The sequence below is a fragment of the Panonychus citri genome, unplaced genomic scaffold (genome assembly GCF_014898815.1).
Source record: "Panonychus citri isolate SS breed McGregor unplaced genomic scaffold, ASM1489881v1 Contig00095, whole genome shotgun sequence".
Lineage (NCBI taxonomy): Eukaryota > Metazoa > Arthropoda > Arachnida > Trombidiformes > Tetranychidae > Panonychus > Panonychus citri.
In genome coordinates this window covers 924663-937676 of record NW_026515500.1, presented here as the reverse complement: position 1 = coordinate 937676, position 13014 = coordinate 924663, and the positions used below count along the sequence as shown (strand labels likewise).

Genomic DNA, 13014 nt, shown 5'->3' with positions numbered 1-13014 from the left:
TAAGATGATTAAGCTGATTGTTAACTACTGAAAATCTCATCCATAACACTTTGGTTAAGATTGTAATTAACATACTCCATTGATTATGAGTTTAAACTTATCAAGTCAATCCAATAACCATGAAGATGACAAGAGGAGGATTAAAGGAGGTTGCGAGTTAATTATTAATAATAATCACAATTAGAAGCGAAAAAATTAACAAATAATCAACCTAATTATCGTTTATAAACAGAGTTAATTGCGAGAAATCAAGGAATTAAATTGTTGGTAATTTTGTTTCTCTTCCAGTTTCTAACAATTTCGTTGTTTGTAAAAAGTTTCCATGATTAATAAATTGTTATTATCGACGTGTATTCATTAACTTGATTTAGTTAATCAAGGTGATTAACATCAGTGATCAGTTGAATTGATTTAATTTTCTTTAAACAATAGTAACAGAGTCACGTTCATTTGTGAAAAGGTTGATTAACAGAATTGATTACCTTTTGATTCTGTTGTTTTTTTTAATTGTTTAGAATAATAATTCACAACAATTAAACGAAGAGTAAAATAGTTGCACTTAATTGTAATTAGTATTGTAACACTGATTAGGAATTAGTTGACGTGAATATTGATATTTATTTAGTGAAGATTAATCAACATTCATCTTGTTTCTTTGTCATTGATTGTTAATCAGTTAATTTTAATTATTCGTCATCGTCTATCAAACTTGATTGACAGAATTTGATAATTAACTGAATTTAATTGTTCTGAATAAAAATGACTTTTTAATCAATTTTTTGTTCCTTTCAATCATGATCGTTTTTAGATTTAATTAGAAACGTTAACATGAAGGTGATAATTAAGATTAACACTATTAACGAAATTAAGATTATGATTAATCTAATTGTTGAAAATTGATGAAATTAAATTCATTTCAAAGCTCATCAAGGTTTAAGCTATAAAATGATTCAAATTTCACATTGAGAAAATCTTAATTGTCTTAATTATTTAATACAATTTAACATTTTCTGTGTAAATTAATATAAATGTTTTTCAATCTTAAGTTTATTTTTATTAACAAATTGATTGAGGAAATGTCAACTTAAAGATTATTGAAATTGTAACAAAATTTTCAATAATTGTTGAAGATTAATTAGTTAATTGTTTAGGGAACTGTTGATTATTCAAATTACATGGTGTTTGATGTTATTAGATTCGTAATGAAAAGGATCCGGAAGACAACAATTATCGGAACGGATAAAGGATCAAGATTATGTGAATATGAAAACGATAAGATTAATGGTGAAGTATTTAAATAAATTTGGTCGCTAATGTCAACTGAATGTGTGTGAATCAATAAGTTGTTAAAAACCAATACAATTGAAATTAATTAACTGCTTCCAATTAAGAGGGTAGGGGAAAACCTTGGGTAAATTTTTGCGATTCCATTTTGGCTTTTATGTATTCTAATTGGTTTTTAGCTTGACCAATAGGGAAATTGTCTAGATCGTAATAATTTGGTGCTATCCTTAAAAGCCTGCAGGGGATAATAACAATGATAATAAAAAGAAAATGATATAAGATTAGTAACTAATTTGGTGAGATTGACTTAAGATTTTGTGTCTATATTAATTTGACACAAATTTGGATACATTTCCGAGACAATTAAACTTACCACTCTGGTTTAATATCAGTTACAGTTCTGATATAGTTTTTGGTAGTTAATACAAATTCATTATAAATAACCCATTCAGGTTTATGATCAAGACAAGTTGATGGATGAAGTTGAACGTTTTGATTGTCCTTTACGGTTCGATATTGACCATTCTTTTCCAAGTGAGCAGCCTAATTAATTAGATAACAATTATTCATGTGAATGTTAAGTTTTGCTTCTATTAGAATTAGAAAGATTCAATGATAAACGATTAAAATACCTGCATGAAAAATCCTGCAACAATTGCTTTTCTTATATTAACGTAATAATCTTTATGATTAAATTCAGTTGAGACTCTTTTTAAATCAAATCGATCCATGATTCGAGATAATTGTTGACGGACATTATCAGCGCTTTTCATTGATCGATAATTGATGAAATTTTCATAACACCATTGGGGATCATCGTGATCTGTTGGGGAAGAGAATTGAATTGATTAATTGTAATAGTGTTTTTATTAATTATGATTGGTTGTAAAACTTACGTTGTTTAAATGCATGATAAACATTTAATAGAGTTAAATGATCTCCGTCAATGTGAGCAAAACGCATCTTTGCTTCATCGGCAACTTTTTTGAGGTCATTTGGTCGTACGAAACACTGAGCCACTGTTGAAATAATTAATATTAAATTAATGATTTATTTGGATTTGAATATATGAAAATTGATTAACCAACCTGAGAGCATAGCTGTTATTGATAGAGTCTCGTTGGAGCAATTAAAGTCACATGAAGCTATTAACATTTTCGCTAATTGAGGATCCAATGGAAACTCGGCCATAATTGAACCTGGTTCGGTTAATTCACCTTCATCGTCAAGAGCACCAACATAGTTTAGTAATTCAAGAGCTCTCATTAATGTTTCAGGAGCCGGTGGATCCATAAAATCAAAATGAACCAAATCATGAATTCCGAGTTTCTTTAATTGTAACACAACGGAGCCCAAATTAGACCGGAGGATTTCGGGATAAGTATTTTCTTGCATTTCATGTTTATATGCTTTCTCAGTATAAAGACGGAAACATTTTCCAGGTTTGGTTCGACCTGCTCTACCCGCTCTTTGTTGAGCGGAAGCTTTTGAAATAGGAGATACTAGAAGTGATTCAACACGAATTCTGGGATTGTACACTTTTTGTTTCGCAAAACCAGGGTCGATAACGAAGACAACACCGTCAATTGTAAGCGATGTTTCTGCAATATTGGTCGAAACAACAACTTTACGACCAATTAGACCGTTTGGTTTGTTTGCTGGAGCGGGTTCAAAGATCCGCTGTTGCATAGTTGGTGGTAAATTTGAATATAAGGGAATGCACTTAATTTCACCAACATCAGGTCCAAGATTGTCGATGTCACGTTTAATCCTTTTACAGGCTTCTTCAATTTCCTATGATTAAGAAAAGGAGAAGGGAAAAGAGGTTAGTATAATACTTTAGGCTAGAATAAGAAAATAGTGAAAAGAATGGACCAAACCTCTTGTCCAGTTAAGAAAACAAGAATATCTCCTTCGTTTTCTTCGGTCACATGAATTTGGATAACGGTTCGAATCGCCGCTTCAAGATAATCTCGTTCAGGCTCAGGGGTGTAAAATATTTCCACAGGGTGAGTTCGCCCTGGTACATTAAGCAAAGGTGCCTGGTCAAAGTAGTCTGTAAATTTACCAGCGTCCAAAGTAGCACTCATCACAGCGATTTTCAGGTCTTTTCTTTTGGTGACAACTTGTTTTAAAACGCCCATCAGAATGTCGGTTGCTAAAGTTCTTTCATGGGCTTCATCGAGTAAAATGATGGAATAATTTTCCAATAAAGGATCTGACATGGCTTCTCTCAAGAGCATACCGTCGGTCATGTACTTGAGAACAGTGGATTTACTGGTACAATCTTCAAATCGAACCGAATAACCGACTTCTGCTCCCAAGGCAACGTCCACTTCTTCAGCTACACGAGTCGCCACACTCATGGCTGCCACTCTTCTTGGTTGAGTACATGCAACACCTGAAAGATTATCAATGAAAGAGAAAATTTGATTGAAATTGGAATTGGAACTTCTTTACAATCTGAGAGATAAATGAGCTCTCATAGGATTGATTGCTTATTATTATTATTTCTTACCTATTTTCTTGTTGTTTTCCCGAAGATAATCAACACACCATTGAGGAATTTGAGTAGTTTTACCTGAACCAGTTTCACCAACCAGAACAAGAATTTGATTTTTGTCGAGTAGATCAAAAAATTTTTGCTTATATTCCCAGACAGGAAGTTGGATCCTTTTACGAAATATTTCATAATATTTTTGAGAATAAGGTAATTTATTCAAGGGATTAATTCCTGCAGTTTTGGTTGATGAAGTTGATCCAATCATTGTTGCTGCTGATGATGTTGAGGCTAAAGTTGATCCAGGTAAATCTCCACTTGCCCAGGAAGTACCAGGATTAGAATCTCCTTTAAGTTTGGTTGAATCATCTTCAAGATCAAACCTTCTAAAGAAAAATCACAAGAGATTAAGAAAAAACAAATTGAAAAAGATGATTAATAGAAGAAGAATAAAAAAAACAATAATTAAAGACAATTAAATAAATAAAAGGCAAAAGAGAAGCTTAGAAAAAAGAAGCAAGAAATTATCTCATAGGCTTACCTGCTCTTGGTTCTTTCACCAAGATCGACCCTATGACGTTTTGACATGACTGATTATCTATCAGGTCAAATTGTCCGACAAGATTAGATAAATTGATGAGAGAATTAGATTAAAATTAACAATTAAATTGATGATTAATCCAAATGAAATAGAGAGCAAATTAAATCGAAGCCAAAGTTTACCTTTTTGTTTACAAAATCATTTCTTGTTCCTATGTAACCGGTTTACTTTTTTTCGCGCAAAATTTGATCACAATTTAGAGTAACAATTAATTCAATTAATTTAATTGTTTAGATTAATTGCAGAAAAAAAGCTAAAGTTAGTAAATCTATTAATTAACAAAACAATTAAGCAATTAAATCAACAGAGAGAGTGAAAAGTCTGAGAAAGAAAAATCAATTAGAGGTAAGTTTTTTTATCAAGAATTAATTTTGTGATAAGAAAAGTTAATTGGTCAATTGGATGAAACTTTGATAATTACGAAAAGTAATTACGTTTCCAGACTTCTTAATGATTAATTGTTAAATTTTTTTAATTAATTAACATAATTGCTTTAAGTTTTATGATTGTTTTTGTTTTTGTTTTTGTTTTGTCAGTACAATTAATGTAGTGGATAAATATTTGATTTTTAGTTGTTGATTTTGATGAAATTTTGAACAGTGATGAAAACAATTAAGTAAAAAAGGGTAAAAAACAATGAACAATTTAAATGGAAATGGAAATGGATAATTAGCAATTCTGGGGAGATTGAGGTTCGGTATGAGTTGGTGGATCACAATTAGGGAACAGTTAATCTTTCAATAACTACTCGATTAACTGAGATTCATCTTTTTTAGGTGAATCTTGATCATCTTTTTCTGGAGCATCTTCATCGATCTTGGCTTCATCTTTTTCCTCTTTAGGTGTTTCTTGATTCGATTCTAGTGCCTCATCAGTATGTTCAGTCTTTGGTGTGTCATGGATTCCATCTTTAGACAAATCTTCTTGAGGCTCGTTTATTGGTGAATATTGAAGACGCTCAATTATTGTGGTCAAATTGGTCTCATTATTAGACTCATCTTGCTGATCATCACTCGAAGCTTTTTCAGAATCAATTTTTGGTTCATCTTGACTCGGATTGACTGGTTTATCGGTGAGCTCAATACTCGATGGATCCTGAGTCTCATTTTTAGACTCACTTTGTTCATCCTTTGGTTCATCCTTTGGTTCATCCTGATCAATATCAATTATCGGAGTTTCATTGAGCTCATTCATTGATGCATCTTCATCTTTCTTTGATGAATCATGAATCTCATCTTTAGGCTCATCTTGAGGCTCGTCCGTTGATGGATTCTGAGTTTCGTTTTTAGACTCATCTTGTTCATCTTTTGGTGGATCTTGATTACTATTAGTTATTGGAGTTTCATTAAGTTCATCCATTGTTGCATCTTCATCTTTCTTTGGCGAATCATGAATCTCATTTTTGGGCTCATCTTGAAGTTCCTCTTTCTCTAAACTCTGATTCTCATTATCTTTCGTTGATTCGTTTAGCTCACCCATCGATGCATCTTGATTCCAATCGTCTGTTGGTGGATCTGGATTGGTTTTCAAATTTTCCTGAGCTTCAACTTCTTTCGATTCGTCAGCTTGTTGGTTTTTAGGTAGATCTTGATTCCAATCATCTGTAGCTGGCTCGTTCATTTGGTCTATTGATGCTTCTTTCTCGTTTTTTGGTGGATCTTGATTCCAATCATCTGTAGCTGGCTCGTTCATTTGGTCTATTGATGCTTCTTTCTCGTTTTTTGGTGGATCTGAGTTCCAGTCATCTATTGACGAATCTTGTTTAACTGAAGGTTCATCCTTAATCTCATCTTTTATCTCAATCTGCTCGTTTTTTGGTGGATCTGAATTCCAGTCATCTATTGATGAATTTTGCTCGATTTTTGGATTTTCCTGAACTTTATCTTTAGACTCATCTTCTAGATGATTCTTGGGTGGATCTTGGTTCCAATCATCTGTAGCTGACTCGTTCATTCGGCCTATTGATGTATCTTTCTCGTTTTTCGGTGGATCTGAGTTCCAGTCATCTATTGATGAATCTTGTTTAACTGAAGGTTCATCCTTAACCTCATTTTTTATCTTGATTTGTTCATTTTTCGGTGGCTCTGAGTTCCAATCATCGATCACTTCATTTTGTTGTTTTTTAACTGAACTTTCATTTTCCTTCTTGGGTGCTGGTTGATTCCAATCATCAATGGCTGAATCATTTTTTGGTGCATCTAGACACCAACTCACTGATGATGATGATTTTGGAGCATCAATATCAACATAATTGCCCTGAAAGAAAATTTTAAAAATCATTATTTCATGTGTTTAAACTTATTTGAAAAAAATCGCAAGCGTAAATATTGTACTTACATCTCTGATATCAACTCCTCCGAAATCTGCTCCGCCATATCCTCTATTATTACCCTCCGCTTCTTCATTAAGCCATTCAGGCACTTCTTGATTGGCACTTTTAATAATCGCAATGATTGGCTTAGCCAAAGCACTGTCTTGACCAGGATCATAAAAGCTTGTGGCTTTACCCTTGTTACCAACTCGACCAGTTCTACCGATTCGATGAACATAATCATCAATCTCTTTGGGAAGATCATAATTTATCACATGTCTCACGCCTTGAATATCGAGACCTCGAGAAGCAACTGAAGTTGCAACTAGAATGGGAAATTTTCCCGACTTTAAATCTCGAAGAGCTTCTTCTCTTTGGTGCTGATAACGATCACCGTGGATACTTGTTGCTCTATAATCAGATTGAGATAAAAAGGATGCCAAGAAATCAGCTGTTTTCTTGGCTTCAACAAAGATCATAGTTCGATCATTGTTTTTATTGGTCCCAAGTATCTCGAGTAATTTATTTCTTTTGCTGAACTTTTCTACTTTTTCTATTGTTTGCTCAACATCTGCGTTCGCAGCACCCAAAATACCAACAGTCAGGAAAAGATAATCAGATTTCAAAAATTCAGCGGCAACTGTTTGCACAGCATCGGGAAATGTAGCACTGAACATGAGAGTTTGACGTTTTTCTTTAGGCGGCATAGTAGGATGGGAGACCATTTTACGAACATCAGGAACGAAACCAGAATCAATCATACGATCAGCTTCATCCAAAACAAAGTATTTTAAATTTGAGAAAGAGAAAATTCCTCTATTGAGAAAATCGAGTAATCGACCAGGAGTACCAACAAGAATATGAACACCTTCAGATAATTTAGCTCTTTGATGAGAAACTGATGTTCCTCCGTAAATTATTTGAACTTTAACTATACTATCGGCACTGTATTTGTATGCTTCTCGGTAAATTTGAAGAGCCAATTCACGGGTTGGACTTACAATAACTGCGGCCGGTTCTTGGGGCATTTTACCATATTCACTGCAGGTATTTGGATCTGAATATAAATCTTGCAAAATTGGAAGTATAAAAGCTAAAGTTTTACCCGATCCTGTTTGGGCACAAGCCATTAAATCTCGTTTGGCCATTACGATTCTCATTCCATATTTTTGAATAGGCGTTGGTTTTGAAATCTTTGTGGCTGCGAGTCCTTCTCTTATGGTTGTACTAGTAAATGCTTCTTCAAAGGTCTCATATTTCTCGGGATCTTTGGGAACATTGAGACCACTCACGGAACAAGGCATACTATCATATCGGTCAAAGTTTTCACCAGTAGCAACTGATTCATAAAGTGATTTGTCATCTTTATTCAGATCAGGAGGCTTATAAATTGGAGGTCGGGGTTTACCATCGGCATCAAGTGAAGGTGCACTACAATCTTTAGCTTGATGTCCATCCTCCCCACACTTGAAACAGCCTTTACCTCCTTTTGAACCACCCCCACCACCGCCACCTGAAGGACATTCACGTGACATATGACCCTCTTCACCACATTTGAAGCAACCTTTACCTTGAGGTTTATCTCGACCACCAAAAGATTTTCCTCCTCCTCCTCCTCCACCAGATCCCCAATCATCATTTCCTGTCTTTTGAGAGGAAGAGCCAGAGTCTCCCCAGGATCCACCACCACCACCTGATCCCCAATCATCATTGCTTTTTTTAGGGGCAGAGGTTGAGGAACTAGATTCACCCCAAGATCCTCCCCCACCAGATCCCCAGTCGTCATTACTTTTCTTTGGTGAAGGCTTTGAAGAACTGGACTCACCCCAAGATCCTCCTCCACCACCTGATCCCCAATCATCAGTACTTTTTTTAGCTGAAGAGCTGGACCCGCCACCACCACCACCACTTCCACCCCCGCCCCCACTACTGGATCCCCAATTATCACTACTTTTTTTTTGAGAGGAAGAGCCAGAGTCACCCCACGATCCACCACCAGATGCCCAATCATCGGTTTCTTTACTAGCTGAGCTTTTATCACCATCAGACTCGTATTTGCCTTTCTTTTGAGCTGGAGACACAGATTCTCCCCATGATCCTCCCCCACCCCCAGATCCCCAGTCATCACTGCCTTTTTTTTTAGACGAAAAGCTCGATCCGCCACCGCCACCGCCACTACCACCAGAGGGACATTCACGAGACATATGACCCTCTTCTCCGCACTTGAAGCATCCTTTACCTCTTGAACCACCGCCACTTCCTCCTGAAGGACATTCTCGGGACATGTGACCTTCCTGTCCACATTTGAAACAGCCTTTACCCCGGCTACCGCCGCCACCACCACCACCGGAAGGACATTCACGAGACATATGACCTTCTTGTCCACATTTGAAACATCCTTTACCTCGAGATCCACCGCCTCCTCCAGATGGACATTCACGAGACATGTGACCTTCTTCACCACACTTGAAACATCCTTTACCTCGGCTACCGCCACCACCTCCTCCTCCAGAAGGACACTCACGAGACATATGCCCTTCCTGTCCACATTTGAAACAACCTTTACCTCTTGGTTTGTCTGAGCTTCCTACATCACTGGCTCCCCAAGAGCCACCAGAAGCACCCCAAGAACTACCGGCATCATTACCACCAGATTTCTTCGAGGAACCACCGGAATCTCCCCATGAATCACCACCAGATGCCCAATCATCACCTGAACTAGCTTTTGCCGATGAACCACCAGTAGCTCCATTTCCCCATGAACTACCAGCACCAGAAGATGTTACATCAGATTTTTTTGTAGAATTTCCAGAATCTCCCCAATCACCGGCTGATCCCCAATCGTCAGACATTTTTCTCAGCTCAGTAGGGAATCAATAACAGACAAATAACAGTTAAACTAGAACGAAGCATAAAAATTAATTGACAAGAAAAAGATAATTTAACAATCAACAAAATTTCAATTAAAGAGTTAATATTAAACACTTTGTTACTTAACAAAACTAATCTCAGAATTTAAGAAACAGAAATTGAGTAAAATGTTGACCGCGCTTCTTTCAAAAAGAAGCGCGCGTTTCAAAATTCCAAATGAAATTCTTTTGATCCAATTAACTTGATTTCTATTCGTCTAAAAAATAATTGGCTTAATAATCTAATAATTAACCATTCATCTAAATTTAATCTTTATCTTGACACAAAGATGAAAACTTATCATTTTCATTTCCATTTTATTGATATTCTTTATTTTTCTTTAATCTTTCTATTGCTTCAAATGATTTGAAAATAAGAAAATTAATTATTCCAAGAAAATTTATTATCTTTTTTCGTCTCTATTAATAAATTATTTGGTCACATTATAAATTGTTTGGTCATCTAATTTTCTTGCAAATTGACTAAATCATTTATGCAAACTTTTTCCAATTTTTTTTTCTTATTATAACACATTAAAAGTAGAAATTAGTTAAACACTTGGAATTGTTGTTTGGGTGAAATTCAATGTTATGAATATTAAGATTAATTAGATTGTTGGAGTTTTTTCTTTCGTTTTTTTGTGTTGGAGGGTTTTTATTTCGAACTAATGTCATCTCTTGGGCCATTTTCATCGAATTGGGAAAATTGTCGATATGTTTCGATACTTCGTCGTAATGAATGACCTAATTCTTTTTCAACGCTTAATTTACGTTTAAGTTTCTCCATTGGTGATGAATCATCAATCGCGCCAACGGGATCAAGGGTACTACTTAAATTGGTCACTTGTTCGGCAAACATTTTAGGCTTGAGTATATTCATCATTGATTCCATTCGAGGTTCATTTGATTCTGATTTCTTCTGTTTCCCTGGACTTGGTTCGATAGGTGATTCAGTTGATTCTAAAACAGTGACAACTTTTCGTTTTAATTGGATTGATTCAATTCGTGGACTTAAACATTCAACATTAGCAGCAGGAAATGTCGCTCTTATTTGTCGATAACGTTTTACCTTAAGGCACATTTTCCTCCAATAGGAAAAATAATGTTTCGCTAAACGCTGAGATCGTTTCTCTTTCATATATTTAACTAATTCTTCTTGATTTTTTAACTTTTCGTAACATTTTTGAGCAATCAGTTTGGTCTGTTCATTGACCACTTCTTCCAGAATAGATTCAACCAAGAGTCGACTTTTCCTCACATTGTGATCCTTAATAGAAGCATTTAAAATGGATATAGCTGAATTTCTGAGACTTCCAAGAATATAATGGTTCACCAACGAATCGCACAATTGATTGGAAACAGTATCAACAGCATTTCGATAATCTTTGGCTCGTATTTCAACTTCTTTGATTTGACGAGCAACAGAATGATAAGATGATCTAATAATATCGGAGACGATAAAGGAGATGAGACTATTACAGATTCTTTCAGCTTCTCGAGCGGAAAGAATTTCCCATTTAATATGAGTTCGAACCTTCCCAGCATTGGATATAACGGTTTCTCTAATAACTTCGTGAAGCAGCATTTGAGCTAATTGAATGGACGCTTGATTTATTACATCTTCTCTGATTCGACTTTGTTGTTGTTGTTGAGATGGTTGAGGTATTGGTGTTCGATCAATTGATGAGCTTCCAACTATTTGACGAGTTCTCCTCTCAGTTCCAATAAGAGATTCTTTTTTCAAACGTCCATTGGAATCGAAACTATTGTGAAGTGGAAACTTTTTATATGGATTCTCTGGAATTGGTCCACCCTGGACTATTTCACTTAATGTTTTCTCCAGTCTTTTCGATGAGATCAATGCTTTTGATCGGATAATTTGAATATTGGCCCTTCCGTCATTGGTTTTTCCTCTTTTCAGTAGAACTGAATCATTTTCACATTCTAATTCAATACTTGCACAGAAAACTCTAATTTCATCTTCATGTTCAAATCCAAGTTGACGAGTGAGTTCCGAGAATTGGTAGATTTCAATTTGATTGGTTATTGTATATGCTTTTCTCATGATCTTGAAAGCCTGAAGACGAACTTCATAAAAATATCGATGAAGTATACATGCATTTAGATAGGTAGTACTTCTGACAAGGTCAAAAAATTTGATAAAATTATTAGTATTCATGGCGAAATGACATTTCAAGGCAAATTGAACAGGCTCTGAGTTTCTCACTGAAGTATGGAATAGTTTGACCTCTCGAAGGATATCAGGTCGACCAAGATTTAACAATAGATAATAACCACGGAATTCAGATTCATTTGGTGATGCGGTTCCTTTTATATTGAGATCATTGTAAAAATCTTTGAGAGACTGGAGACATTTACTCAGATTCTCATGGTTGATCTTGGAATCAAAAACAGAAGCATCTTCTTCAATTAAGGCATGATCACAGTGGATGTGAAAACGAGCACACTTTTCCAAAAGTGCGACACTTATTGGATCACAGAGATGCTGTTGAGTGATATCTTTACGAATGGCTCGAGTTCGACTCCAAACAAAATCATACCAATCGCTAACAATACCAGGCTCATTTTCAACGCGATCAATAATATTACATATAAGATAATCCATAGTTCGAGATAAAACTTCAGGTGATCGTAGTTCATTTGGCAAAGGTTCTTCCTGATCAGCACCAGCTCTACGATATTCTTTAACCATAGCATGTGGATCAGGTTCATTGTTGAACATTTCCAGCGATGATAATTGTTTATTTTCTTCTCTAAAATATCTTTCAAATTCTGGGCACATATCAGGACAATTTCCAAGAACAGCTTTGGCAGTTTCTATTTAGAAGGAACAAACAATCAAATTAGATAAAGGGAAAAAAGGTATAAAAGCTAATCAGGTCAATTAGAATAAGAAATTTACCAATATTAGTTTGCCGTTCTCTATGAAGTCTAATATACTTAGACCAGGCATCCAATATGCGAACCTTATCAGCCAATGTAACAGCCGATTGGTCCAATTTGGATCGAAGATCATCTTCTTCATTTAACATGATGATATTGAACAAATAGAACACTCAAGTTTTAAATGATTAACAGCAATAAATAATTAATAGAGTAAAAGAAGAAAAAAGAATCAACCAACAAATTAAAAGAAAAAGAGATTGACAAATATTGAAGAGCCAAAAATAAGAAACCCAAAGAATTACAACAATTTAACTCTTTCAGTCAGAAATGGAACAGGTATAAAGTGAGAATAGAAACACACACGATCAGTGTTAAATATAAATCCAGGTAAAATTGATTAATTAAAAAGAGAAAGAAGTTAATTAACAAAAAAGAGAAACAAATCTAATCCGAACTGAAAAAATTTAGAATAAACAAAACTCGGTTATCATTTCCGATAAGC

The 13014-nt window shown here is 35.0% G+C and overlaps 3 protein-coding genes across 4 annotated transcripts; all 3 read right to left on the bottom strand.

Annotated features, from left to right (window-relative positions):
• Window positions 1–1025: 1025 nt before the first annotated feature.
• LOC128387928 (putative pre-mRNA-splicing factor ATP-dependent RNA helicase PRP1) lies at window positions 1026–4518 on the bottom strand. 2 transcript variants are annotated; one of them, XM_053347227.1, is made up of 8 exons: window positions 4326–4518; window positions 3803–4170; window positions 3165–3685; window positions 2373–3078; window positions 2181–2303; window positions 1917–2107; window positions 1658–1827; window positions 1026–1519 (listed from the first exon to the last, which is right to left on the bottom strand). In XM_053347227.1, the coding sequence occupies exons 1-8, from the start codon at window positions 4370–4372 to the stop codon at window positions 1387–1389; spliced, it is 2259 nt and encodes a 752-aa protein (XP_053203202.1). In that variant the 5' UTR covers window positions 4373–4518; the 3' UTR covers window positions 1026–1386. The 2 variants fall into 2 exon arrangements, with proteins under 2 accessions (XP_053203202.1, XP_053203203.1); XM_053347228.1 differs by having other exon boundaries at window positions 3803–4167.
• Window positions 4519–4839: 321 nt separating this feature from the next.
• On the bottom strand, window positions 4840–9703 carry LOC128387921 (ATP-dependent RNA helicase glh-2-like). The gene is made up of 2 exons (XM_053347213.1): window positions 6723–9703; window positions 4840–6641 (listed from the first exon to the last, which is right to left on the bottom strand). The coding sequence occupies exons 1-2, from the start codon at window positions 9546–9548 to the stop codon at window positions 5130–5132; spliced, it is 4338 nt and encodes a 1445-aa protein (XP_053203188.1). The 5' UTR covers window positions 9549–9703; the 3' UTR covers window positions 4840–5129.
• A 284-nt stretch (window positions 9704–9987) lies between these two features.
• Window positions 9988–12943, bottom strand: LOC128387927 (germinal-center associated nuclear protein-like). The gene is made up of 2 exons (XM_053347226.1): window positions 12529–12943; window positions 9988–12443 (listed from the first exon to the last, which is right to left on the bottom strand). Exons 1-2 carry the CDS (start codon window positions 12656–12658, stop codon window positions 10261–10263), a joined length of 2313 nt encoding a protein of 770 aa, XP_053203201.1. The 5' UTR covers window positions 12659–12943; the 3' UTR covers window positions 9988–10260.
• Between the last annotated feature and the right edge of the window lie 71 nt (window positions 12944–13014).

What these genes read in the sequence shown, in the direction of transcription:
- LOC128387928 (XM_053347227.1), bottom strand. Translation starts at nt 4,372, where the DNA reads ATGTCAAAACGTCATAGGGTCGATCTTGGTGAAAGAACCAAGAGCAG. An exon ending in TTTTCTTAACTGGACAAGAG is followed by an intron (nt 3,079 to 3,164) that starts GTTTGGTCCATT and finishes TCTTAATCATAG; the next exon opens with GAAATTGAAGAAGCCTGTAA. An exon ending in AATAACAGCTATGCTCTCAG is followed by an intron (nt 2,304 to 2,372) that starts GTTGGTTAATCA and finishes TTATTTCAACAG; the next exon opens with TGGCTCAGTGTTTCGTACGA.
- LOC128387921 (XM_053347213.1), bottom strand. Translation starts at nt 9,548, where the DNA reads ATGTCTGACGATTGGGGATCAGCCGGTGATTGGGGAGATTCTGGAAAT. An exon ending in GAGGAGTTGATATCAGAGAT is followed by an intron (nt 6,642 to 6,722) that starts GTAAGTACAATA and finishes ATTTTCTTTCAG; the next exon opens with GGCAATTATGTTGATATTGA.
- LOC128387927 (XM_053347226.1), bottom strand. Translation starts at nt 12,658, where the DNA reads ATGTTAAATGAAGAAGATGATCTTCGATCCAAATTGGACCAATCGGCT. An exon ending in AGAACGGCAAACTAATATTG is followed by an intron (nt 12,444 to 12,528) that starts GTAAATTTCTTA and finishes CCTTCTAAATAG; the next exon opens with AAACTGCCAAAGCTGTTCTT.